General features: G+C 43.0%; 1 protein-coding gene across 3 annotated transcripts in view; it reads right to left on the bottom strand.

Annotated features, from left to right (window-relative positions):
• The window catches only part of PLCG2 (phospholipase C gamma 2), a 93818-nt gene extending 79000 nt beyond the window's left edge, over positions 1-14818 (bottom strand). For all 3 annotated transcript variants that reach the window (XR_013347715.1, XM_077831517.1, XM_077831516.1), the window contains exons 1-2: positions 14650-14818; positions 7559-7797 (exon numbers count right to left, since the gene is read on the bottom strand). Coding sequence is in view for 2 of the 3 variants with exons in the window: in XM_077831517.1 (XP_077687643.1) it covers positions 7559-7754 (196 nt within the window). In the remaining variant the exon portion in view is untranslated. The remainder of the gene's footprint in view (positions 1-7558; positions 7798-14649) is intronic.
• Between the last annotated feature and the right edge of the window lie 11364 nt (positions 14819-26182).

Raw genomic sequence — 26182 nt, 5'->3', positions numbered from 1 at the left:
AGGACTGTGAAAATGGAGATTGGCTAGCCTCTGGGCATCCTCATTTGCTATCACCTGTAAGGCCCAGGTCTCTAGGCTTTAACGGATCACCTCTTCTGGAACCAGGGAAGTATCTCCATCCAAAATTCTTTGTCCAGCAACAACCGCTTGCATTGGGCTGGAAATGAAGTGCAGTTTTAGAAACTCCACCATCCCATTAAAGACAGACAGGCTGTTATACAGAAATGACCACAATCACAACTCTCTCCAAGAGGAAACAGGATTTCAACCATACAAGTACTGTCATGCCCTGAGACTCAGGAATCATCTATACAGGAGATTCTTCGAGTTATACCTTAGAAATAAACAGCTGTAATTATACCCATATATCCCTTCTGCATGGACGCACTTATTTCAGAACAAAAAAGTGGCTTTTTTATTAATCTTAACTTTAACCACTTCCAAAATGACAAACTAAATCAGAAAAAGACCCTCTTATATAACAGAATATGAATGTATATACAGGGAATTATACTGGTATTCACGAACAAAAAACTTCATTTAACATTAATTATGTTTGCTCTCATCAATGAGCAAAGCTATGCAAAGTTAGAAAATACGAAGTTAAGGATTAAAAAAGAACCTCAGAGTTAAGAACACCAGAGTTACGAACTGATTAGTCAACCGCACCCCCGATCTGGAATCAGAAGTATACTACCAGACAACAGCAAAGACAAAAAAAAAAAAAAAAAAAGCAAATATAGTACAGTACCGTGTTAAACAAACTACTAAAAAAATACATGGAAATCAGTATTTTTCTTCTGCATGGTAAAGTTTCAAAGCTGTATTAAGTCTATGTTCAGTTGTAAACTGTTGAAAGAACAGCGCATAACATTTTGTTCAGAGCTACAAACATTTCATAGTTATGAGCAGCCTCCATTCCTAAGGTGTTTGTAACTCTGAGGTTCTACTGTAAAAGATTACAAAGTCAAGAACTCTCAAAACAGGAAAAGCCAAAATGAACATTGCCCATGCAACCTTAATTTGGTCCCCCCGTGAGCATGCATTATGATACAGCCTTTAACAACATGCAGATATGAAGAAGCAGGGATTCTACAGAAAACAGATTCCTTCATTACACAACCCTGATTCATCCCCAGAGCAGATCCATCTTGTACGCTGAAAGAATCAGGGGGCCAAATTAAGGCTGCATGGGAACATTAATTCTGGTACCAATTTGAGAGTGCTTGAATTCGCAACCTTTTAATCCTTAACTTTGTATTTCCTAATATATTATGGTTTAATTTATGGATGAGAGCAAACTTAACTAATGTTAAATGAAGTTTTTTGCTTTCAAATTTTCTACATTTTTAACAGAAAGAAAACTTTTTCTGTGTGTGCTATTTAAATAATAAAATCACTTACATATTTGCTGTCTTCAGTGTATATTTTATTACCAGGATTATCTTTCAGAAGCTCCAGGTTTCACCATACCGTGCCATGTTGCCTGATATATTGAAAATTATTAAACTATATTCAAAAAACCCTTTTATTAGTGCAACTTCAGTTTTGTTGCAACTTCTACATGACTTTTTTTTTTTAAACTGTGTAATAGAAAACTGAATAAGGACTCATTTTCTTGACCATTAAAATATTCCAGATGTGGTTTTTTACAATGTTACCATAATTTGTAGCTGAATATTTTTCTCTCTTTTATATTTTACACAGTTTGACAGGGATTTTCATTTTTTTAAAACTACGACAAGCTTGATATCTTTATGTTATAGCTCTGTAGAAATAAGAGTTATAATTCTTTTGGATGGAGATTTTTTTTAATTCTTTTGAGTTCCATTGACATTTAACCACTGTGCTACATAAACTTTAGATTCATAAACTACCTCTACTGCCTCAACAAAGTGGAAGTCTGGGTTCATATTTGTGAAAAAAGGCAAAAACAAGCTTTAATTTAAAAAAACAGGTTTTCTTCCTCTTAAGCAGAAACACTGTCAACCAGTCAAAGTTACAGTAACTTTACTTTCAAGCAGATCAGCTGTGATTTGTCATTAACATGAGTTACAGCATGTCCTAAAGAAAAGATCCTGCAAAATAGTATTTTACAATGGAATCTTTTGATTTTCATGCCTAGGGACACTTCATATTTGCAAAATTCCATCGTTAAAAAGGGTAATTACATAACTGTGAAGTCGAATTACATTAATACTTCCGCTTACACGGAGAGAAGCAACATGGCCCCAATGGTAAATCACAGGACTAAGCATCAAGACACATGGATTATATTCCCAGCTCTGCTACTGAATCACTGCATATCCATAAACAAGTTGCTAGGCTTCTCTGTGCCTTGGTTTTCCCAAGTGTAAAATGGAGATAACGTTGCTCATCTACCTTTGCAAATTGCTTTGGTACATTTTTATGAATGTAAAGAACTATATAAATAACAAGGATTATTATTACACAAACCACCAAAGCTACATTAAAAGAAGGTTGCAAAGTCAATCATTCAAAAGTTAGGAAATGCCCCCTTCTCTGTATGCATCATGATACAGTCTTTAATTGCATTATCACATACTATTTGTCTCAGTCTTTCATCCGCCCACTCTCTGGCTCCCAGCACACTCACCCGTTTTGCTTCTTGGCTCCCAGTTCCAGTCTCTTTACCCAGTCAATCCCAATCTACCCTACCCTCCCAATCCCAGTTTCCCTCTTCCCTACCCACTATCAGTCTCCAGTACCAATTTCTGCCCCACTCCCAGGCTCCTTGTCCCAATACATTTCCCCTGCCACCTTCCCCTTGCACAGGTCTAGCACTTGTCCCCTCTGCATCTGAAGCAAGCAGTTTTCCCCTCCATGCTGCCTGGGCCCAGTAGGGAGGTCACTGAGAGCACAGGACATATAGGCTCCCTGATCTCAGTTCAGATGCCCAGACCCAGGATGGCCCACCGCAGTCCAGAACTGCAATTGCAAGTAAAGTCCTGCTCAGCCCTGTGCTGGAGCATGCTCACTGAGGACAGAATCTTTGTGGAATTTAGCTGCTAAAGTCTAAGTCATGTCTGCTGAGCATGTGCAAACTGCCATTTTTCAAAGGCCTTGGCCAAACTTAAGTGGATTTTCACAGGGATGCAAAAGGCACATCCCAGACACATCTTTAGCCCACCTGTTAAATTTCAAGTCCCTGCTCCAAAGCATGGGGGCGTTAGAGCTTTTCAAATAAAAGGTCATCAGAACTTAACAAGGGTAAAACAACATATCTAGCTTCACTCTTGTGTCTGAAATTAAAATAAAATAATAATAATAATTCCCCTGAGGCAGACATCCAGCATGGAACATTTCAGCTCAAATAGTTAAAGTCTGACAAAGTTATAAGCAACTAAAAACAGGGTCTTGTAATGGGGAGATCAAGTAACCTGAATAGGTAGCACTACCAGCCCCACCCTCAATACAGTTTCTTTCATCCAAGAATCTCAGAGCACTGTTTAAATATTTATTGATTAAGCTTCAGAAAGCATCTCTGACGATCACTACAATACACCATTTTTACTGCCATAATATTACTGTCATACTAGTGTACAACTAGAGTAACAGAATGGTGAATGAGACTTCAAAATCTTAGATGTTTAAAAAAAAATTAAGATACTATGAATAAAACAGATAAGGAAACACTTTAACTGTGGAAGTTTAAAATTTACATTTTACAATTTATAATTTTTTTTTTTTTTACTACTATATACCTGACACTTAAATTGGACAATGAAGCTGAACTTGTCAGTTTGATTGTTTATAATCACTCTCACTTTCTGGCTCTTTACCATTATCAGAATACTGTTAGTGTTAAAGTGTCCAACTTTGCATGGAAAATATGTTTTCAATTTTACTTTTTAATTAAATATAATTAAACCTCACATTCTGGACCTAAAATACTTAACAGCATCCCTTTCATCTTCAATTTCTTTATTGAAAGAATAAGGGCGGGTCATGGAAAAGCAAGCTTGCCACTACCACAGAGAGGAAAGGAGAACTTTTTCCGTATACAGGGACAGGAAGAAAATTAAAACAAAAAAATTAAATACATATACATTTTAAAATGTCAACATACTTATTTCTACTGGAAACATGGACAAGAATTCATCATTTTAATGTCTTGAACAGGACTGACACATTTATATATCATTTTCATTTTAAATGCAACTTTGTAAAAAGAAAGGAAAATGTTGTCAGTAAATGTATACTGGTAAATTATTGTCTAATTCCTGTCTCTCTCTCACACACCACTATAGTTCTTTTAACTATTTTAATTTGCTTTCTTACATAGTACAATATTATAATGGAAATAGGCAGACAAAAACAGTACAGTGATAAAATAAAAGGTCCTTGAAGTATGGGATCAGCCTCAGATATTAAACCAGATTTTATGCTATATAGAAACAGAGGCTAACTCAATACCTTTCAGGCCAAAAATTGTGGATTTCACTTTTACAGAAACTTACACCACATTGACAAAGTATTTGCACCTGATATTCTGCAATCAGACATCTCCTATGGTAATACATACATACACATATGCTTATTAATTATATATATATAGACACACACACACACATATATATATATATATAAACATACATACATACATACACACACACACACCACTGGGTTAAAGGAGAGGACCAGGGGAAAATTACCCAAACCTGTAAATTCCAGATTATCTCCCTAATTCTGCAAATTTAGATCTACCAGTTTAGAGTCCCACTGAAGCCAACTGGACTAACCAGATAGATTCCATTGCAGAATCCGGGCAAAAGGGACTTCCTGGGCATAACGAGAAAATAATTAGTAGTAGTCCATAATGCCTAGCTACTAGAGTACTTCAAATTTACTTTCTACATTAGGGGCAACAGAAATATGAAGGAAAGTATTGGTCCTCTACTTCATGGCAAAAGAGAGCTAAAAAATGATGACAACAAGAAGGCTGCGGTTCAATGTCTATTTTGCTTCAGTCTGCACTAAAACGGTTAATGGTGACCAAATACTCAAGATAATTAACATTGACAAGGAGTAAGGAATGCAAGCTAAAAGAGAGAAAGAACAGGTTAAAGTCTATTTAGATAAGATAAATGTATTCATGTCAGCAGGGGCTTATGAAATTCATTCTAGGATACTTTAAGCAGCTAATGCAATCTTAGAACCATTAGCAATTATCTTCCAGAACTCATGGAAGACGGGTGAAGTCCAAGAGTACTGAAGAAGGGCAAACACAGTACATATCTTTAAAAAGAGAAACAAGGAAGACCCGTGGCATTATAAACCAGGCAGCCCTAACTTAGATACTTGGAAAGATATTGGAACAAATTATTAAACAATCAATTTGTGACCACCTAAAGGACAACAGGGTTATAAGGAGTAGCCAGCATGGCATTGTCAAGAATAAATTGTGCCAAACCAACACAGTTTCCATCTTTGATAGGGTTACTGGCTTAGTGGATGAGAAGAAATAGTAGACATGATATAACTTGATGTTAGTAAGGCTTTTGACACAATACCACATGACATTCTCATAAACAAACTAGGGAAATATGGTCTAGATGAAATTACTATAAAATGGGTGGATAACTGGTTGAAAAAACATACTCAAAGAGTAGTTATCAATAGTTTGCTGTCAAACTGAGAGGATGTATTTAGCAAGTCCCACAAGGGTCAGTCTTGGGTTTGGTACTTGTCAACATTTTCCTTAATGACTTGGATAATAGAGTAGAGAGCATGCTTATAAAATCCATGGATGACACCGAGCTGGGAGGGGCTGCTATTACTTTGGAGGACAGAATTAGAATTCAAAACCACCTTGACAAATTAGAGAACTGGTCTGAAATCAGTAAGATGAAATTCAATAAAGACAAGTATTTCACTTCGGAAAGAAAAATCAAATGCACAGCTACAAAATGGGAATAACTGGCTAGGTGGTAGTACTGCTGAAAAGGATCTGGAAGTGACAGAGGATCACAAATTGAATAAAAGTCAACAATGTGATGTGGTTACGTAACCCACACACCTTCTGGGTGTGGTGTTCTGTCCCATCTAGTGGCACCGAGACCACTTAAAGAGAGAGAGTTAAATGAGTCTGCTCTACAGCCGTAGCTAACAGACAGTTGGCTTTTAGCTCATGCGGTAGAGGCTCATGCACTAAGCTCCCGAGGTCCCTGGTTCAATCCCACCGACAACTGGGGTCTGTTGGCATTACAAGTAGGGGCTCATCTGGGACTTCAACTAAAAAGTCTCTGAAGCTCGGGAGGTGCTTTCTCAGCTAGGGGAAATATGTAACCTACACATCTCATGGGGGTGGTGTTCTGTCCCATCTAGTGGCACCAAGACCACTTAGAAAGAGAGAGAGTTAAATGAGTCTGCACTTCAGCCAGCGGGCTTTTAGGTCAGGCGGTAGAGGATCATGCACTAAGCTCCAGAGGTCCCCGGTTCAATCCCACCCACCGAGGAAAGGGCAGTTAAGTTCTGGAATAGATTTCCAAAGGAGGTTGATAAGAATAGGTTACACAAACATCTGTCAGGGATGGTCTAGGTATACTTAGTCCTGCCTCAGCACAGGGATTGAACTTAATGACTTCTCAAGGCCTCTTCCAGTCCTATATTTCTATGATTCTTTTGTCCTTTTCCTTCAGATCCCAAAGTAGTTTTTGTTGGATAGTTTCATTTTTGTGTGTTATTTTTGTTGTCTGATTTTATTTTTTTAATTAATTGTGATTTGATTTGATTTTGAAGACTAAGAGATCCATGTATACAGAAATGATTTTTATTTTTTTAAACACAGAGCCTATGGCAACAAAGCTTTCGTACCAAGGAAACACACCTTTGCACATCTAGTAAAATTTAAGGTAGGGCTGCATTTCAGACCTCTGTGCCCTTACAATGAGACTGCAATTAATGGATGATCCCAGTTTGCCATCGATACTCAGAATATTTTCCCCCTCTTGTAATGAAATGGCTCAGAATTGAAAATAATCTAAGACACGGACTCTTAGTACAAACTAATAATCTGCAAAGATTTATTTTTAAAAACATTAATGAGTTACAGGTAAAGAAAAACAACAACAAAGTTTGCAAGTCAGCTTTCCCAACCCAGCCTCCCTAGTTCATTCAAACTGAGTTAAGTTTCTTTCCAGCATGTTTTAAATTTGGTTGTGTTTGTTTTTTTAGTAAGTATTTACAGCCTGATCCTACTACTTTTAATTAGGCAAGTTATCCCTTACTCATGGAAAGTAAGGTTGCAAAATCAGGATCTGAATCTTTAGTCTTTGACAAAAGGCCTCTAGGAAGAAAAGCCTGAGTAGCAATAAGTTAGCCTTCAGCGGGGCTAGCTGCCTAACTAGTGAACTGTAGGAGACATTTGGTCTACATTACAGTAAACGAACAGGGCTCGCAGAATGCAATTTTTAAAGTTTAATTACGCTCTTGGGTGAAAAGAAGCAAACTGTTAAATACTGATTTAAATGACCCTTTGTCAATTACATTTATCAGTAATAAATTCCAAGTTCTGACATGCCTTGCCAATACTCACAGAAACCTTCAATCTTGTCAGCTGTCTTGCTCCAGGCCACCTGCCTGGTTTCCATTATGACTTGGATAGTTCTCCTTTCTGGAGTAAACTTCTTGAGACTGAACACTGTCATAACTGTTCCCAGCTCCAGAGCCCTTTTGATCTGGCTCTTCTCATACTCCGGCAGCACTCCATAGTCTGTGCTCTTCCTGGACATTTTTTAAAATCAAATTTCATCAAACTGATACGTTCCTGATGTGCTGAAAAGGGGGAGGAGAGAAAGGAGCAAAATTTAATATTTAAATAACTTTATTTTGTTTTAATTCCTTCAATTTACCAAAAAAAAAAAAAAAAGCACATCAGTGTTGAAAAAAGATCAATATGAATCACTGCACTTCAGGTGCAAGCATATTGTCTTATAGCTATCTGGTTAACCTTGACAACAGTCCTACCTAGTCTGTGAGGTTTTATGAAAAGTGTTTCACTGGGGGAGGGATCAGTGACCCAGTGCAGCAGGATTCAGAACAATCAGCTGGGTGGAGCAGCCTTAGCGTTCAATGAAATATGATCTCAGATACTAAACAACAAAACAAGAACTCCACTGTTTCATCAACAATGCAACGATAATGACTATCTAACGTTCCATAGTAGCATAAGGCGTGCTAAGGTCATTCTGGCCCAAATTTATAACAGTATGTGAACAAATGCTCTCCCCATCTCTTTGGTGTATGCAGGAAAGCTGGGATTGCAAGCATGAAAAGGTAGCACAAATGCACGACTCTTGATTTGCATGCACACACAGTTACAAATGTGGTCTGTCTCTTTCAAATATTATCTGCAACATTATGCAGGAGGCTCAAAATTATATTTTATACAGTGGATGATTTGATTCTCCCCAGAAACAACAGAGAAGACATGGGAGAGAAAACAGTATAAGAAGAGACATAAGAGATACGCTCACTATAAGCATAGCTGTGACAAAGAGGAGAAAGCATCTGAAACTAAAAGGAGATGCACGTGTACATGAGAGAAGACTGTGCCTATCTTATAACAAAGAAAGCAGCTAAAAATAATCAAGAAACCAGATAAGTGTGAGGGATTATTTTGTTCAAATTCTAAGTCTAGGTCTACATTAGAAACTTTTGCTGGTATAGGAACCTCAGTTAGAAGTGTGATTTGTTTGCAACATTTCTAAAGCAGCAAAAGGCCTAGTATAATGCAGTTTCCACTGGCACAAAAATACCTGTCAGTATATCTTATTTTGCTTACCAAACCAGTATAAACTATACCAGCAAAATAACCTTTTTTACCAGTGTAAACTGTGTCAACAACAGGAGAGTTTGCCAGTATAGCTATACCAGTATATCTAGTATACCTAGTATCTAGTATACCAGTATATCTAGTATATCTAGACTGGCAACCCTTTTCCAGCATAGACTTGGCCTAACAAATTGATCCAAATTGTATTGTAACCACTGGAACCCATTTCTGTGTGGTCAGTAAACTTTTCCATAAGAAGTGTGCCCTGGGTCCTTTTACGCCACATAATAATGTCTACAGGGTCTTTCTTTTACTAAGGTGCACCCCATTGACACCAAAAGGTAAAAAATAAGCTTTGAATCCTTCAGCGAATAATTCTCTTTTACATGGCGACCCAGTAGTATCACTAGAGGGGCCAATGCAGTCTGGATCCGGTGAATTCAAAGATTAAATCACAGGCAAATGTCCAGAATTTGGCCTTCTTTGGGTAGTCTCAGCAGATGTTAAATGACGTACCTTCCACCCCATGGCCCAGCTCTCCAACAACCGTCAGAAAGGGTTTTTTCTATTTTAAAACTATTATTGTTTTACAAGGAGTGAGGGACCACTGACCCATCACTCTTAGCAATTCTCTTTAATAGAGACACATATAGAGAAGGTAGCAGCTTTATTCCAAATGTGAAAGCACTGCTCACTTTCTCTCCCTATAAGTCTTCCCATTTTAGAATACCACCATATTTATCTTCTATATCAGTTTTTTTCAAGTGTTCTATGTGCAAACTAAAACTTTTAGGGCACGTTGACACTGCATTTAGACACCCGCGGCTGGCCCACTCACAGGGCTTGGGCTAACATACTGTTTAATTGTGGTTTAGATATTCCAGCTTGGGCTGCAGCCTGAGATCTGGGACCCTCCCACCTGCAGATATCTACATGACTGAGCCCCGCAAGCCTGAGTGAGCTGGCACAGGCCAGCCACAGGTTTTTAATTGCAGTGTAGACATACCCTTTGAGCCTGAAAGCCGGATATTACGATTTCCCTTCCTGTCAGAAATCTCTAGAAACCCTTTACATCCTGGGTATTAAGAGCATAGTGGCTTAGATACCAATAAGGGAGAATAAGGCTCTGCAACAGTTTTCAAGTATGCCAAAAAACTTACCATTCTTAAATAATTTATCCCTAACTCTGAGTCTGGCCTTCTTCCAGGGTGCAAATGCTGCTTATAAACTGCTTGGGGAAAAGCCTGGATTATTTCTAATTGGGGTGAGAAGGGAAAAAGAACTAATTATTCTCTTGCTCTGTCCTATAAAGAAAGTATTAAATTGACACTTGAGGGGGCCTTTGATGTCTGGGCAGAAAGTTGGCTGGGAAGAACCCAAATTAGTGTTGCTGTCTCTCTGCCACTACACCAAGAGGAGCTGAGAGTGCTGCAGGAAGGATGGTGACTGAAACTTGGGATAATGCAAGAAAAGGCTACATCCTGGGTCAGATCCTCAGTTGGTGTAAACTGTCAAGGCTCCACTGAAGTTAGTAGAGTGATGACAATTTACACCAGCTGAGGCTATGACCCATGACTCAGAAGAGGACAAGAAAGACCACAGGGAAAAATACAAACAAATTACAATATTGTATTTAATGTCAGTCTTTGCACTTTTAAAGCCTTATGACCATACAGTACTTACATCTCCACATGGTCACTTCATCTCTTATTTATGTGACCGATGGCACATGTTTCTGTACATGACAGCCATCAAGCGAGGAGACCGCTGCGACACAGTGCTTAATTTGTAATGAGAGAGGTGCAGAGGCTCAAGCCATTTTTTTTTACATTCATAACTAATGCAGCAAGCTCAGAGGTGCCGGGACTATGAACTGGCAAGCCTAGAGACCTGGCACAAATTAAGCACTGCTGAGAGACACAAGAGGCCCAATACACATGCTGCAACTCTCATAAATATCGAAAGGCTTCCATGTCTCAGTCTCCTGCACATCACTGCAGCCATGAACTAATTACAGTCGCAGGTACACCTCACCCTGGTGCAGAATCCTGCACACAATGGACACTGTGGAGCCTACTCTTTCATCCACGAGCAAAGGAGGAAGTGGTTTAATTTTTGCACAAGAAACAGTGGCTGTCACCACAGCTTTCTTGACATCTCTCTCAACCAAGGCCAGTAGTAGGAAGGGCTTAAAGCCCCTCAGAGCAGCTTCAACTACCAGCTCCAGAATCTCCTCTGGTTCTCTTCCTCTCCTAAATCCACTACCCTTCAACATGAACAGTTTCAGTTTCCATGTGGATAACCAATCTGAATCTGCTGCTGCTTGTTTCCCTTGTAACCTCCTTCTTTAACCTATCTTCCCCCCCATCACCGCCTCCTGACCTGATCCTTACTACATACTATTCTCTTCAGATCTCCCTCCTCCTCTCTCTCTCTCTCTCTCTCAACACTTACTTTCTTTTCACCATCTCATCATCCACTCCTTTCACAATGTCCACTCTCCCAACCTTCTCAAAGTTCTCTGCTATAGTCACCCTTCTCTTTCAAATCCCTTCTTAAATAATACTTCTTCACTGAATTCTTCCTACTGTACACTTTTATATTAGATTCTAAGCTCTCTGGAGCAGGGACCATGCCTTAGCCCATGTTTTGCAAAGCACTACAGGGGTTTATGGTGTTCTGTACCCATTTATTCATATTAAATTATTCTACTAACTCTAATGGGAGTTATATACGCCAATCCCCAGGGAACGATGACAAATTACCTTTCAGGGCCATTGTGTGGGTAGGATTTAGCCGAAAGTGCAATCGACCCTTTTGTCTCTATAGGACTAATCACATAATTCATTCATGAAATTATAGTGGATTCATATCTAGTGATCTACCCATAATCCCTTGTTACAATGCCTTCCAATAACAGGATATAATGGCAATTCATGAGGGGGGAAAAAAAAAATCAAAGGAAATCCTTGATCTGACTTTTAAACATGCACTACTGTTCTCACTCTTTCTTTCCTTCCTTCCTCCCCCCTTCCCTCCCCCGCACACGACCCAAAATTAAGAATTGCATTAACATCAATCAGACCATAATTCAAATCTGTAGCACTGAGTCTTCAAAAAATAACTTTTAGAAGTTCGGGTTTTTTAATGCTCCACTGAATTATATACAGTCAAGGGCCTGACTACTAGATTATCAAGAAAATGAGATAAATTTAACAAAACAGTCTTTTATAGGGACCAACACTAGCTGTGAAGAGAAACCTGACAAATTAAAGGATTATGTTTATTTCATTTGAGGAATGCTTTTGGGCAGTCTTTTAACACAGGAAGTTGCCTAGTGAGGGTAGTCTTTTGTACACTTTTCAATGTATATGGTACATTGGTTTTAATAAATTTCTGCTCCTAAATTTTCTGAGAATTATAAAAGATTATCTTTTCCCCACTAAAGATGTATCCATCTTCATTAGTTATTTGATCATTAATTCTAAATCTCAAGATACATTATCAGTGATCAGGTTTGTGCTGTACTCTGAAATCATCCTAAATTTAATTATATCTACTTCATTGAACAGACATGGAGAAAGATCTGTTGGGTGGACTAAAAATCTTAAATTGACAGACAGCCCCCCAACCTGAAGCAAATACTCACCAGCAACTACACACCACACAACAAAAACACCAACCCAGGGACCAAACCCTGCTACAAACCCCGGTTCCAACTCTGTCCACATATCTATTCAAGGGACACCTTACCACATCAGCCACACCATCCGGGGCTCATTCACCTGCACATCTACCAATGTAATATATGCCATCATGTGCCAGCAATGCCCCTCTGCCATGTACATTGACCAAACCGGACAGCCTCTATGCAAAAGAATAAATGGACACAAATCTGACATCAGGAATCATAACATTCAAAAACCAGTAGGAGAACACTTCAGTCTCTCTGGTCACTCAGTAACAGACCTCAAAGTGGTAATTCTTCAACAAAAACGTCAAAAACAGGCTCCAACATGAAGCTGCAGAACTGGAATTAATTTGCAAACTAGATACCATCAGATTAGGCCTGAATAAAAACTGGGAGCGGTTGGGTCATTACAAAACCTAAATTTAATTTCCCCAGTACTAATTTCTCCCTACTGTTACTCACACCTTCTTCTCAACTGTCTGTAATGAGCCATTCTCTTACCACTTCAAAAGTTATTTCTCCTCCCTTGGTATCCTGCTCTTAACTGATTTATCTCCTTAGACTGACCTAACACTTGGTAAAGCAACCCACATCCTTTCATGTATTTATACCTGGTCCTGTATCTTTTACTTCATACATCTGATGAAGTGGGTTCTAGCCTACAAAAAAAATTATGCCCAAATACATTTGTTAGTCTTTAAGGTGCCACAAGGACTCCTTGTGTTTTTTTGGTTTTTTTTTAACCAATGTAGATGTACTATTTGACCTATCAGAAATTTTTTTTGTCTATTCATCAAAGTATTTATTTATTATCACAGTATCTGAGCATGCCACAGTCAGTGGACTTCAGCCTCACAGTACCACTGTGACGAACAGAAGTGTTATCCCTCTTTTAAAGATAAGGACCTGGAGTAGAGGGGAAAATAAATGACCAGTGCAAAAGAAGTCTATGACTGAGCTGGGAATTGAACACAGTAACAGTTCTAAACACATATCTAGTCCCCAGTTAACTAGATTATCCCTTCCTACTCCCACAGTCTGATGTGGGCAGACAATAGAGGTGATGGGGGGTCTTGCACACATCACACTGCAGGACTGGGAACACTGAATTTACTGTATAATCTCACTAACTGGCACTAAAGGCTAGAAAAACATTTCAAATAACTAAGAACAACTACAATGCGAACAGAAGATATACTACCTTTATTTATTCAGGCAACGGTAACTTGAGTTACTCTATTATAGTGCTTCATAATTTGTAAAGACAACTTCTTTGTATTCCAAGAGCTCTCCACACCTACCTGCTAACAGACCTTTGCTGCGAAGCAGGGAAAAGAGAAAGAACTGCACTAAATGCAAATTATAACAAATGTAGGCTCATGTGATGCTGCAGCATTTGTTATGATAATAATTTCTTGCAGTTGCACACATGATATGCAAGGTACTTTCCAGGGATCCTAGGTGGGACAGGAAGGATGGTGTGGCAGTAGCATCTGGAGATCTCTGACCTCTGGCAGGTCACTCACTATTTGTTTGGCCTAAATCCCCTTTGTAAAAGGAGTTAGTAGTACCTGCATTCACCACCCTGCTTGGTCTTAGCTACTTAGATCGCAAGCGCTGTTTGGGCAGGGACCGCCTGGAGCTGGGTTTGTACAGCGCCTAGCGCAACTGGGCAGGGCTCTCAGCAGAAGTTACCCTCGGGACAGCTTCAGGCCGGCCAGAAGGGAAGGGAGAAGCAGCCCCAAAGGGCCTTTCTACCCAAGTGCCCCGCTGCAGCCCCAGGAACAACCCGGCAAGGCCAGGCCCAAACACCCAGACCTCTGCACCCGCTCCCCGGCTCGCCCGCCGCCCTCCCCGACCCCGAGCGCAGGGAGCTCCGGCTGCACGCGCCCCGCCTCGCTCGGGCCGCGCCTGCAGCTGTCAAAGGCTCCCAGCGCTGCAGCGTTTCCTTCCTTCTTTTTGCAGACCGGCCCCGGCCCCGCCGCTGCAGAGCCCAGGGCTGGCGAGAGCCCCCGGCCGGGGGACAGGTGCCGCCCGGGCGCTGGGCCAACGGCCGGGGAGGGGGGGTGGCGCGCTGGGCCAACGGCCGGGGAGCGCGCGCACCCTCCTCCAGCCCCCTCACCCGCAGCCTCGGGCTCGCTCGCCCCCCTTCCCGCCTCACCTGGGCGCGGGGAGCTGCAGCCCCGGGAGCCTCCCGGCCGGTGCCCTGCGCTGGAGACGGCGGCGGCGAGGGCGGCGGAGCCAAGGGTGCCGGTGCCGGTGCCTCCCCCGTTGCCGCTGCCGGGCCGGTCGGTGGCTGGGACTCTCCGAGGCTCCCCGCTTCTGCTTCTGCGGTAGCAACTGGGGGGGGTCATGTGACCTGCCCCGGCCACCTACTGGCGGTGCGGGGAGAGGAGCCTGGGCCCCGGGGGAGGCTGAGGCGGGGCAGGCGCCTCTGTCCCCCCCGCCCCCACGGCCGGCGGGGGCGGGACCCTGGGTTGGGGGCCGGCTCCCCTCAGGGGCGGGGAGGCTGGGCGGGATCCGAGGGGGTGGGGGGCCGGCTCCCCCCACCCCCGGGGCAGGTCGGGACCCCGCGGGTCGAGGCCGTAGCGCAGCCTTCAGTCTGACCCATCCCAAGAGTTCACAGACCCCCAGAAACCAGCTCGGATTGAAAATCCCAGGCGGGGGGGTTGCGGGGCTGTTCGGTTTTGTTAATACTAAGCTCCCAGTCCTTTCCCTCTGGGGTGACCGGATAGGCAGTGTAAAAACTCGGGATGGGGGTGGGAGGGGTAACAGGCACCTCGATAGGAAAAAGCCCCCAAAATCAGAACTGTCCCTATAAAATCGGAACATCTGGTCAGCCTATTTCCCCCCTGGCTTTGGCACCTACCAGGGTTTGGGGGTCAGGATGCGAGAACTTTGCACCCCTGGGGGGCTAGAAATGTCATTATGTTTGACTAAAAACCGAGATTCGCCCATCTCTTAGGGGACTCCAGATGCTGGGGCGTTAGGGGTAAGACTAAAGGTATGTCTACACTATGAAATTAGGTCGAATTTATAGAAGTTGGTTTTGTGGAAAGCGTTTTTATACAGTCGATTGTGTGTGTCCCCACACAAATGCTCTAAGTGCATGTAGTCGGCGGAGTGTGTCCACAGTACCGAGGCAACCGTCAACTTCCGGAGCGTTGCACTGTGGGTAGCTATCCCACAGTTCCCAAAGTCTCCGCCGCTCATTTGAATTCTGGGTAGAAATCCCAATGCTTGATGGGGCAAAAACATTGTCGCGGGTGGTTCTGGGTACATATCGTCAGCCCCCCCCCCCCCCCCCGGGCCCTCCCTCCCTCTGTGAAAGCAATGACAGACAATCGTTTCTTGCCTTTTTTCCTGGGCTACCAGTGCAGACGCCATACCAGGGCAAGCATGGAGCCCGCTCAGCTCACCGTCACCGTATGTCCCTGGGTGCTGGCAGATGTGGTACTGCATTGCTACACAGCAGCAGCTCATTGCCTTTTGGTAGCAGACAGTGCAGTATGACTGGTAGCCATCATCGCCGTACTCCAGGGTGCTCTTTTAGCCAACCTCAGTGAGTTTGGTCACAGGCACCTGGGTAGACATGGGAGTGACTCAGCCAGGTCATTTCCTTTTAAGTTTCATCTCATGGTGATTCAGTCCTGCCAGCAGTCATACTTCACCATCTTCTGAGGAGGAGCCAGGAGACGACTATGGCTAGCAGTCGTACTGCACCGTCTGCTGCCAGCAAGATGTATAAAGATAGATGAAGTGGATCAAAACAAGAAATAGACCAGATTTGTTTTGTATTCATTTTCTCCCCCTTCCCTCCCTCCATGAAATCAATGGCCTGCTAAACCCAGGGTTCTGAGTTCTATCTTTGAGGGGGCCATTCTGTTTCTCCTTGATCCAAAGCCACCTCCTTTGTTGATTTTAATTCCCTGTAAGCCAACCCTGTAAGCCATGTTGTCAGTCGCCTCTTCCTCCGTCAGAGCAATGGCAGACAATCGTTTTGTGCCTTTTCTCAGCACAGATGACATAGCACTGGGAACATGGAGCTCGCTCAGATCACCATGGCAATTATGAGCACTATAAACACCGCACACATTATCCAGCAGGATATACAGAACCATAACCTGCAAGAAAAGCGAAACCAAGCGAGGAGGAGGCAACTGCAGCGCGGTGACGAGAGTGATGAGGACATGGACACAGACTTCTCACAAAGTACGGGCCCCTGCAATGTGCACATCATGGTGTCAATTGGGCAGGTTCATGGCGTGGAATGCCGATTCTGGGCCCAGGAAACAAGTACAGACTGGTGGGACCGCATAGTGTTGCAGGTCTGGGATGATTCCCAGTGGCTGCGAAACTTTCACATGTGTAGGGGCACTTTCATGGAACTTTGTGACTTGCTTTTCCCTGCCCTGAAGAGCAAGAATACCAAGATGAGAGCAGCCCTCGCAGTTGAGAAGCGAGTGGTGATAGCCCTGTGGAAGCTTGCAACGCCAGACAGCTACCGGTCAGTCGGGAATCAATTTGGAGCGAGCAAATCTACTGTGGGGGCTGCTGTGATGCAAGTAGCCAACGCAATCACTGAGCTGCTGATATCAAGGGTAGTGACTCTGGGAAATGTGCAGGTCATAGGGAATCCCATTGCAGCAAAGCCATCCACTAACTGTGATGGGGCAACAGACGGAACCCATATCCCTATATTGACACCGAAGGAGTACATAAACCAAAAGGGGTACTTTTCAGTGGTGCTGCAAGCACTGGTGGATCACAAGGGACATTTCACCAACATCAACATGGGATGGCCAGGAAAGGTACATGACGCTCGCATCTTCAGGAACTCTGGTCTGTTTCAGCAGCTGCTTTCTGTTGAAACAGGGGACTTACTTTCCAGACCAGAAAATGTTGGGGATGTTGAAATGCCTATAGTTATCCTTGGGGACCCAGCCTACCCCTTAATGCCATGGCTCATGAAGCCATACACAGGCAGCCTGGACAGTAGTCAGGAGCTGTTCAACTATAAGCTGAGCAAGTGCCGAATGCTGGTAGAATGTGCATTTGGGCATTTAAAAGTGCACTGGCGCAGTTTACTGCATTCACCACCCCGCATTCACCACCTCAACGAACCCAATATTCCCATTGTTATTACTGCTTGCTGTGCGCTCCACAATATCTGTGGGAGTAAGGGGAAGATGTTTATGGCGGAGTGGGAGGTTGAGGCAAATCGCCTGGCCACTGATTACGCGCAGCCAGACACCAGGGCGGTTAGAAGAGTACAGGAGGGCCTGGTGCACATCAGAGAAGCTTTGAAAACCAGATTCAGGAATGGCCAGGCTATGGTGTGAAAGTTCTGTTTGTTTCTCCTTGATGGAAACGCCCCCCCCCCCCACCCCAGGTTCACTCTACTTTCCTGTAAGCTAAGCACCCTCCCCTCCCCTCCCCCTTCGATCTCTTGCAGAGGCAATAAACTCATTGTTGCTTCGCATTCATGCATTCTTTATTTATTCTTCACACAAATATAACTGCCAAGGTAGCCCGGGAGGGGCGGTGGAGGAGGGAAGGACAAGGCCACACAGCACTTTAAAACTTATTGAATGCCAGTCTTCTGTTGCTTGGGCAGTCCTCTGGGGTGAAGTGGCTGGGTGGCCGGAGGCCCCCCACCCAACATTCTTGGGCATCTGGGTGAGGAGGCTATGGAACTTGGGGAGGAGGGCGGTTGATTACACAGGGGCTGTAGCGGTGGTCTATGCTCCTGCTGCCTTTCCTGCAGCTCAACCTGGAGCCTACGAGTTTGATCCTCCAGCAGCCTGAGCATTGACTCCTGCCTTCTTTCAGCAAGCTGACACCACCTACCATCTTCAGCCCACCACCTCTCCTCATGGTCATATTGTGTTTTCCTGAACTCTCAGACTGTCTGCCTCCTCGTATTTTGCTGTGCTCTGTCACTGTGGGAGGACAGCATGAGGTCAGAGAACATTTCATCACGAGTGCGTTTTTTTTGCCTTCTAATCTTCGCTAGCCTATTGGAAGGAGAAACATATGCAGCTGGTAGAGGGGAAAAAAAAGGAGAGTAGCAGTTAAAAAGATGCATTTTATAGAACAATGGGTACACTCTTTCACAGTAAACCTTGCTGTTAACATTACATAGCACATGTGCTTTCATTGCAAGGTTGCATTTTGCCTCTTATTGAGGGTATGCCGGTTTGGTGTGAGAGATCACTCATGCAGAGCCGGGCAACAGAATTCGGCTTGCAGGCAGTCATGGTAAGCCACAGTCTTTTGGCTTCTTTAACCTTCATAACATGTGGGAATGGTTTCAAACAGCAGCGCCCTCATTTCCCATACGAAGTAGCCGTTGGGTTGGCCATTTAAAAGGAGGGGCTGCGGTTTCCACGTTCACGTGCAGCAGAAACCCAACTAACCCCCACCCCACCCACCCACCCACCCATCCACACACACAGACACACACACACACACACACACATAGAGTTCTCTGGGATGATGGCTTCACCCCTCTCACCACCGCGTGGCTAACAGCGGGGAAGATTTCTGTTCAGCCCCAGACCAACAGCCCAGCAGGAATGGGCACCTCTGAATGTCCGCTTACTAAAACCACCCTATTTCAACCAGGTGACCATGAATGATATCACTCACCTGAGGGTAACACAGAGAGATAAAGAACGATGTTGTTTGAATGCCAGCAAACACTAGAACCATACACTGCAATGCTTTGTTCTGCAATGATTCCCGGCTAAGTGCTACTGGCCTGGTGTGGTAAAGTGTCCTACCATGGAGGACGGAATAAGGCTGCCCTCCCCAGAAACCTTTTGCAAAGGTTTTGGGAGTACATCCAGGAGAGCTTTATGGAGATGTCCTTGGAGGATTTCCGCTCCATCCCCAGACACGTTAACAGACTTTTCCAGTAGCTGTACTGGCCGTAAATGCCAGGGCAAAATAATCATTAAACATGCTTTCTTTTAAACCATGTACAATATTTACAAACGTACACTCACCAGAGGTCCCTTCTCTGCCTAGCAGGTCTGGGAGGCAGACTTGGGTGGGTTCGGGGGGTACTAGGTCCAGGTACAGGGTGATAAACAGACCCTGGCTGTTGGGGAAACCGGTTTCTCCGATTCCTTGCTGTGAGCTATCTACAACCTCCTCCTAATCATCATCTTCCTCACCCCCAAAACCCGCTTCCATATTGCCTCCCACTCCTTGGATGGAGTCAAAGCATAGGGTTGGGGTAGTGGTGGCTGCACCCCCTAGAATGACATGCAGCTCGTCATAGAAGCGGCATGTCTGGGGCTCTGAACCGAAGCAGCCGTTCACCTCTCTGGTTTTTTGGTGGGCTTGCCTGAGCTCCTTAATTTTCACGTGGCACTGCTGCGGGTCCCTATTATAACCTCTGTCCTTCATGCCATTGGAGAGTTTTTCAAATATTTTGGCATTTCGTCTTTTCGAACGGAGTTCTGCCAGCACGGATTCATCTCCCCATACAGTGATCAGATCCCGTACTTCCCGTTTGGTCCATGCTGGAGCTTTTCGGCGATTCTGGGACTGCGTGTTCTCCTGTGCTGATGGGCTCTGCATGGTGACCTGTGCAGGTGAGCTGGCCACACTGGCCAAACAGGAAATGAGATTCAAAAGTTTGCAGGCCTTTTCCTGTATACCCGGCCAGTGCATCTGAGTTGAGAGCGCTGTCCAGAGCAGTCACAACTGAGCACTCTGGGATAGCTCCCAGAGGCCAATACTGTTGAATTGTGTCCACAGTACCCCAAATTCGACCTGGCAAGGCCGATTTCAGCGCTAATCCCCCCGTCGGGGGTGGAGTAAAGAAATCGATTTTAAGAGCCCTTTAAGTCAAAAAAAGGGCTTCGTCATGTGGACGGGTGCAGGGTTAAATCGAAATAACGTTGCTGAATTCGACCTAAACTCATAGTGTAGACCAGGCCTAAATCTGGTGAGAAGGGGTTGCTTCAATACTGATGCGGGAGCCCACAGTTCACTTGGACCTCTTCCATTAGCACATAGGGAAATACTCATCCCTTGGTCTGCGGCTGGGTGAGGGCAGCTGTTCGGCACATTCTGGTCCATTTCTTGGAGTCAGCGGTAGCTACTGCTTGAGGACACAGGAAACTGTGGCAAGGGACTCTGCCTGATCTACTTTAACAGCTCTTTGATCTCTGGGTTGAAAGGGATGGTCGAAAGACTCCAACTTCCACATTTGTCCCAGGCACCACAATGGTCCTCAGCACCTATCCTAGATGGATGGAAAAAAGCATAAAAATGTATTGCCTGTATAGACAAAATTGCTGCAGATAATGGAATCCTACAGATAGGGCATTATGTCATATGGGATCAGGCATGCTAGCAGAGCCCAAGACATGCTATTCTGGCCAAGCATGGATACGGACATAGAATTTAAGGTACCAAAACTACAACAAACAGGAAGGAATAGGAACCACATAAGATTTGAGATCACCCATGGTCCAAGTTTGACCTAGATCTACTGACTTAAACTGGAGTAATTACTATTTACTAGTGACAGGTTTCAGAGTAACAGCCATGTTAGTCTGTATTCGCAAAAAGAAAAGGAGGACTTGTGGCACCTTAGAGACTAACCAATTTATTTGAGCATAAGCTTTCATGAGCTACAGCTCACTTCATCGTATGCTGTAGCTCACGAAAGCTCATGCTCAAATAAATTGGTTAGTCTCTAAGGTGCCACAAGTACTCTTTTCTATTTACTAGTGGATTACTCATTCTTTCTTAAATAGTTATGTTGCACAATAAAATGAGTAACGATGTAATAGTACATTGTAAATTGCAGTTTGCTCTCCATAAGATTCCAGGTAAGCTAATGAAAGTCATAATTCACAAGTGGCTCATTTTGTAATTATATATCACACGATATCAGTTCCTTTCAATGCACAGATTAATGGGTTAGCATAGGGGTGGACAACCTGATCTTGAGAAGGAGCCAGAATTTACCAATGTATGTTGCCAAAGAGCCACAGTAATGTGTCAGCAGCCCCCCCATCCACACACACACCCCGCTCCCAGTGCCTCCCCGCCACCGGCAGCCCCGCTGATCAGCACCTTCCCCACACCTCCCAATCTGCTGTTTTGTGGCATGCAGGAGGCTCTGGGGGAGAGCGGGAGGAGCGAGGGCACTGCAGGCTCAGGGGAGGGGGCAGGAGGGCTGGAGTGGGGGCAGGGCCTGTGGCAGAGCCAGGGTTGAACAGTGAGCACCCCACAGCACATTGGAAAGTTGGCACCTGTAGCTCCAGCCCCGGCATCGGTGCCTGTACAAGGAGCTGCATCTTAACTTCTGAAGAGCCGCATGTGGCTCCGGAGCCACAGGTTGGCCACCCCTAAGTTAGCAGAAAAGCAGGGTGGATAAAAATCAGTGAATTTTAAAAAAAATTTTTTTTACTTAAATTGAATTTTTTTATTTGATTTTGTTAGTTAAATTATAACAACTTTCTTTTTTTAAAATAAATCTGTTTAAAATGAAATCTGAATTTAATGCAAAATATATTAGGCCTAAACTTATTATAATTCAGTTATAAATGTGAAATGTTTTGATGAGAAGTTTATGTATCCAAAACATTTAAAGTTTGTTTGTTTAATAAAAATACATTTTATATGTTGTTTTGTGTGTTTGTTTAAATTCCAGTTACCATCCTAATATGGCACACAAATCATAAGTAAAAAGTTAATTATCTAATCTAGTAAATAAGCAATACAACATTCACCATTTTGTAACGTACTAAAAATGTACAGTTAATAAGAATCTGAAAATATTAATCTATATAATTGCTTAAATAAATGTAGTTATAGTGTACCCTCTTACATAGCAAAATCTACAGTGTAGGCTTTATTTAGTTGTAAAATCAAAATATTTTATTGGTCATATCAACCAATGAGAATGCACATTTCTTTAGAAAATACCAAGTACAAATGCAAAAGTTAACTAAAATTGATTATTTAAACTGAGGCTTTCCACTTGGTGATTTAAATCAGCAATTGAAATCATGATTTAAATCAATCCACCCTGAAAAGTCTGTACAAATTGCAAATAACGATTTTTTTTAAAGGCATGAAGGATTCATGGGATCAGTCTCATAAGACTGGGGCCAAGAAATAGAATCAGTCACTTACTGGTACTAGTTTGTCATACATTCATTGCCCGTCTACCCATAGATATTATACAAATAAACTACTGGGTATGTAAACTAAGAAAAGTAGAGAAAACTCTTTCCGGACATGCCAGCTAATATCCTTATCCCTTTGAAATGTGTCATGGAACTTCTAATGACCACAAGTACTCAGGGCCAGAATTGGACATTACATTCAAAAGATATCACCTCCAAAGTCCAGAGCCTGTGTGTCCTATGGCTGCAGCATTTGCTGAAGCATCTACCCGTTGCCATTCCCTTGAAGTAGAATTGTGCTTCAGGGTCTACATCAATGTTCCCTCTAATTTCTGACAGGCCATGTGCGCAAAAAATTTCTTCTGTGCAAATTTTTGACAGGCTGTGTGTGCAAAAATTTCTTCTGTGCAAATTTTTGGGCGCGCAATGTTTCCCCATGTGAACGGGGTTTAGGATCTGTGTGCACGTGCGCACAGCTTAGAGGGAACAGTGGTCTACATTTTCACTTTAAAATATTTCTAGCCCTCATGGTTACAAAAGAAACCCTCCAAAACCCTTGAAAAATGTGAGCTGAGCATAAACTTATACATTGTTGCATATCACAGTCTATGGCTAGCCTGAAACAATAGCTCTGAGAGGTGTGGGCCATGGGTGTTAACTGAAACTAAAGATGACTATTGAACTTTCAGCATTGTTAACTATTTTACTGATGATGATTTTAGCAGAAGCATTCTGCTAACTGCTTCCCACATCTTTTCAGCTGCCAAAACCTACAACTTTCCCCTTGATAACATCTGTGATGTAGTTATGAATTGTCCATACAAAACTTTGCAGGATATAGAAAACTGAAAATGTGGGGAGTATACAAAACAGAGACTGTGCCAAGTGTATTATTTATTTTCAGTTCTTAATCATTAAACCTCTCCATTTTTTATTTTAAAAGAAGCTGCCATTACATTTTTAGTCAGTTGCTCAACAGCGCAATGGACTCCAGAGACCTTGCTGTAGAAGTTAGGTACAGCTTACTGCAAGGCTTTGCCTAATACTGTGCTAATGCAGTGGTTCGCTATTGACTCAGAAGGAAGACTAACACCTATTGAATCACCAACACATTGCAGATTATCTTGTGATAGCACCTCCACTATTGCACGTATACTTTGTCTTAAAGGAGACATACATAGTCACAGAATCTATTAAATATATGGAAGAGGATCAAATCATAGCTGCATAGCACTAAATTCCCAAGCTTTGTTGGATGTAATTAGGATCTTAGCCATACCATTGCCTCGGTTTGGTGGGTGTATTTTGCCCTTTACATTTGTGGAGATATTTGTGGGTAAAGAAAGAGGCCCAGATCCACAGAGGGACTTTGAGGGTTAATCTATGCTGCGAAAACAAACAAAAAAGCCTCAGCAGTGAGTCTCGGAGCCTGGGTCTACAGACTGGGACTCATGCTACGGCACTAAAAATATCTGTAGCTCAAGTTCTGAGATCCATAGTGCAAGCCCCATGAGCCTGATTCTGTAGACCTGGGCTTTGAGATTTGCTGCTGTGGCTTTATTTTTGCAGTGTAGATGAATCCTTCCTAGGAGAGCACTGGAACAACACTGTGTTCCACAGATCCCAAGTTAAGTGCCTCAAATCTATTTGAATTGAGGGAATGGAATTCACAAAAGCCAGCATAGTAGGCAGGGAGCCACCTCAGCTAGCCAATGGAAGATGCCAATGAGAGTGGTGTGTTCTAAGTCTTGCCCCTCTCATGGAGATAGGCCTCTCTCTCTCCTTGCAATCCACAGCCAGGAACATTCCCCCTCCCATCCCTGTTTACAGGAGTCAGGTGGCTTAGGCACCTAAATTGCCTCTTGTGAGAATGATTTAGGAGGAGTCGGGCAGTTTAGGCTTGGAATTTCTTTAAATAAAGTGTACAAAAACTATCTGCAATTTGCATTTCAAGCAAGGGGAAAGCACTTGTAGGGAAAGGCTGTAGTGCAGATCCAATGGGATGAATAACCATCTCAAAAAGGTTCTTAGGAGTAAGCAGAGAGCTATAGGGTATGGGGAAAGGTTTTGATCAGCAAAGAAAGCTACATCTTGGAGGCTGGAAAATGTGGGAATGAATGAGAATGGCTACAAATCAAGCTGAATTAGCTCTTGCCAAGGAAATTAAATAAATAATAAGTTATATAAATAAAAAGAGAATAAGGAAGGATTAGGTTAGGCTGCTATACAGTGTGGATGGGAGGGAGAGTAAAAATAATGTAGGTATTGACCAAAAACTAAATGAATACTGAGCCTCAGTTTTCAATAAGGATGATAATATGAAACATGACCATGAAGGCAGGACAGCTGATGGAAATGAGTGCATAGATATGGAAATTACCACATCTGATATGGGGGAAAATGTAAAGATCTTAATGCACTCAAATCAGGGGGACCAGATAATTTCCATCCAGAAAATTGGAAGAACAGGCACATGAGATTGCTCGTCCTGTAGCAAGAATTTTTAATAAATCTATCTATTCAGAAGTAGTACCATATGACTGGAGAATAGCTAACATTGTACCTATATTTAAGAAAGGGGAAAAAATGATCCAGGCAATTATAAATCTCTTAGTCTGACCTCTGTACTAAGCAAAGTTTTAGAACAAATTGTAATGGAAAGAATAATTAAATTCATGGAGGTAAATGGAAAAGGAGATTAATGCAACGTGGGATTACCAAAGGTAATGCCAGACTAACCTGATTTGCCTGTTTTATTCTTGTACCTCTTAATTGAAAATGACATCCTTTTTGGATGTTTCTAGTATTGTTGGTACCAGGATAAGAGAGAGACAAGGTGATTGATATAATATATTTTATTGGACCAACTTCTATTGATGAAAGATACAAGCTTTTGAGTTATACAGAGATCTCCTTCAGGTCTGAGAAAGGTACTCCAAGTGTCACAGCTAAATACAAGGTGTACCAGATAGTTTCAGGGGTTCTCAGGACAAATTATTTGGTGGCCTCAAAATGTAGCCACCAACTCTTGCTGGTGACTGCTCTCACACTTTTTCCTAAAATATTTAATTAGCTTTAGGAAAAACAAATAAATATGCACATATACATGTCCAAATCATTGTAATTTATTTATTGCTAACTAATAAGTGTGTTGTGAAAAGTGATATTAACAAACATACAAGCATCACTTTTCACAGCAGACTTACTCAGCCCTGGCAAGCCTGAGACAAATTAAGCCCTTTATGGGTGGGGTTGGGGGAGGAAGTGGGGGCCAGGGGTGATGGGGGTGGATAGGTAGGTGGCTGGCCAGGGGAGATACCAGAGAGCTGGAGCCTGAAGCCCCACACCTGGGGGACAGGGCCTGGGGATGGAGCCCGAAGCCATGCGGCCAGAGCCTGGGGCGGGAGCCTGAAACCATGGAGTCAGAGCCTGCCTCCCCACCACTCTAAGGCTGAAACCCAAAGCCTGAGCCCCACAGTCCTTCGGAAGGTGGGGAACTCACTGGCTGCCTGCTTCTCCAGCATTGTGCCCCAGGTG

The sequence above is a fragment of the Eretmochelys imbricata genome, chromosome 12 (genome assembly GCF_965152235.1).
Source record: "Eretmochelys imbricata isolate rEreImb1 chromosome 12, rEreImb1.hap1, whole genome shotgun sequence".
In the NCBI taxonomy this organism is placed as follows: domain Eukaryota; kingdom Metazoa; phylum Chordata; order Testudines; family Cheloniidae; genus Eretmochelys; species Eretmochelys imbricata.
Note: the sequence above shows the minus strand (reverse complement) of the source record. Positions and strands in the feature narration are given on the sequence as shown.